The sequence below is a fragment of the Atta cephalotes genome (genome assembly GCF_000143395.1).
Source record: "Atta cephalotes unplaced genomic scaffold scaffold00007, whole genome shotgun sequence".
Lineage (NCBI taxonomy): Eukaryota > Metazoa > Arthropoda > Insecta > Hymenoptera > Formicidae > Atta > Atta cephalotes.
Genome location: NW_012130071.1, coordinates 6296031 through 6299169, shown reverse-complemented (window position 1 = coordinate 6299169; position 3139 = coordinate 6296031). Strand labels below are relative to the sequence as shown.

General features: G+C 27.9%; 1 protein-coding gene across 1 annotated transcript in view; it reads left to right on the top strand.

The window, feature by feature from the left end:
* Window positions 1-3139, top strand: part of LOC105627013 (alkaline phosphatase, tissue-nonspecific isozyme-like) — a 72743-nt gene that overhangs the window by 1443 nt on the left and 68161 nt on the right. The window contains exon 2 of the mRNA XM_012208295.1: window positions 481-717. Coding sequence (XP_012063685.1) covers window positions 481-717 — 237 coding nt within the window. The remainder of the gene's footprint in view (window positions 1-480; window positions 718-3139) is intronic.

Sequence of the window (3139 nt, the reverse complement as noted above, 5' to 3'; positions counted from 1 at the left end):
TATTATTATTATTATTATTATTATATATATATATATATATATTATTATTATATTATATTAATATATATTATTATTATTTATTTATTTATTATTACTTACTTACTTCTCTCTCTCTCTCTCTCTCTCTCTCTCTCTCTCTCTCTCTCTCTCTCTCTCTCTCTCTGCGATTGTAGACAATCGAAATTTAAGAGTATTCATAATTTAAATTTTATGGAGATTGGAACAAAAATAAAACTATTTAATTTTTATGAACCGTAAAATGTTAGTAGAAATTTAAGAAATTAAGAAATTGATTGGAGAATTCATAAATGAAATAAAGCAACTCTAGGCCGTTCTTAATCTAATTTTATATGAAACTTAATTGATCGAAGAATACATTTTCCTCTTTATAGAAGCAAATTTTTGGATTATAAATTTGTATTAATCATAATTTTCTTATGCGAAAATAAGCAATTAATTTCTGTTATCTTATTTCTCCAGACGTACAACATGGATGCCCAAGTTGGCGAATCATCGGCCTGCGCGACGGCATTGCTCTGCGGAGTTAAAGCTAATTACGAGACTGTTGGTCTGGATTCATCGGCACGTTTCGAGGACTGTTATTCTAGTTTCGAAGCACGTGTTTCTTCGCTTATTAATTGGGCTCAGGATCAAGGTAAGTCTTCACGTGTCGATATAAACTTACAAAAAAAGATAGCGACTATAAAGATGATAACTGTACAAGTTTTATATGTAAAATTAATGTGCGTGCGTGCGTGCGTGCATATGTGCGTGCGTATGTGCGTGCATGCGTGCGTGCGTGTGTGTATGTGTATAGAATTTTTTCAGAATTTTTTATTAACTTTTCAGTATTGCATTCTTTAATCGGGAAATTGCGAAAATTGCAAAATGTATAATAATTTTTTACGAAGTTTTACGCTGTAATAATATTGTCCTTGAATTTTGGAACACCTTGTATACATTATATACACACATAATATATATATATATTTAAAAAATTATATATTAAATATATAATATATATTAAATATATAAAATATATATAATATATATATATATATATATTAAAAAAATTAAATCGATAAGTCCTCTACTATTTTGCAATTTTCGCAATTTTTCGCAATTTTCCAATTAAAGAATGCAATACTGTAAAGTTAATAAAAAATTCTGAAAAAATTTTTAGAACTCTATGAGAAGAAGACAAACAATTTTTATTTCTTATTGTTTTTCTGTAAAGTTGATAATACTTGAATAAAAAATTATTGAAATTTCGGTGATGTTTAATTCCAATATTCGGTGATATTTAATAATTAATATCTTGTCAATTATTATCAAAATTGCAATAGTCATAATATTGTCCCCGAATTTCGAGACATCCTGTATTCATGTATATACATTGGATAAACTATTTTAATTGCAAAACTATTTTATAGTTATTTGCAACTAAAATAGTTTATTCAAATATGTAGAGTTGAATTCGTATATTATCGTTATATCAAAAAAAATAGTCGTAATTTCTCCAATAATTATTAAATATAGTGCATTTTTATAGATTTAAGAATCAGTCCCTAAAAATAAGATGGCTAATGCATTATAATATTTTGATAATATTAAATTTCCGTTAAATGTTTTCTCTTTAATTTCTCGACAGTTATTAATACAATAACTTATTATTACTTTAAGCTTTAATGAAATAATATACCAAACATATTATTAAAAAATTACTTAAAAGTAAAAATATGTTTTTTATATTTTAAAAAGCTAATATAGATGTGTTAAATAAAAGGAAGGATATAACGAATGATTATAATATATGCATAGCAGATTAATAATCTTTCTAATCAGAGCGTCATTTTCTATCGAATTTTACGGCGCGACGTTTACGATCCCGTCGACGATCTCGTCATTATGAATAAACGTAATTAATCTGCGCATATATCCAATTTAGCAGGGATGGGCGTTAAAACGATTAAACTGCCCAAACACGGCGCACGATTAAATGCCCACATATAAATTGAATTCGCGCTTGCGCGTTCTATGCCGCAGATGTGGTGCACATCGTATTCTTGGCGCAGCGCTTGACCGGAAGCCGATATCTAATTTACGGCTGGCGCTAATTGCACAAGCTAGAGCGACTCCACCTAATGGAAGATTTCATGTGCTGTTTATTAAATCACGCCGTACACACGAGAATATTCTGAACATTATGGCCGAACTTTCGCATTTTCACTGTCCTGCAGAACTTGGATGTGTTTATGGCTTTGTGTATATACATATATGTGCGTTACATGCTAATCCATATATTTATATATTATATATTATACTAAAAAACAAAAATTTTTAAATGAAATTTCTTCTAATTGAATTTGAAGGTCATAAAGAATGTTACATATTTAATAGATAATAGAATTTGCATTTTTTAATATTAATTATTCTAATAGAAATTAATATTTCTATTATATAGAAAATTAATTAAATAATAATTGATTAAAGATGATAATTGAAAATTAATTAAACGATAATTAATTAAAAGCAATACCTAATTGGAGAATAATTAATTATATTTTTCGTGATTTCTAAACTATTAAATATTGTTGATAAAAGAGAGTAAACGAAAATATTATCAAAATGAGATTTATCTGTATATATTAAAACAATACAATATAAAAATAAGATTTTTTGCTATTGAAAAATGTCTATATTTATTTAAAGAATATAAAATGCCATTTAATACGTAGTCATGATAAGACAATCGATATAGAAATCTTGATTATTGTGTCCACAAGCTGTGATTATGCGCATTATCTACTAGACGAACCATAATGAGTCCGTCTGTGACGTCAGAGTATTCAGGACGTGCATCGTGGCATAAGGAAATCCGCATGTCAAAGGCAAGCAGGATATTTGAAAGGGCCGTCTTGTCGGCGTCAGTAGAAAATGCAATTAGAGAAAGACACGTTTCGCGATGATGTTAGCCAGTGGTGTGAAAGACACCGTTGTTACAAGACATTGTCCCGGATAAATCGCGCGAATTATATATATTTATATATAATATATTAACGTTTTATTATATCATTGTTAAATGGTGCTGTAAAGTTAAATCTGTCGACGTACATATATATATATTGTATGTATATAT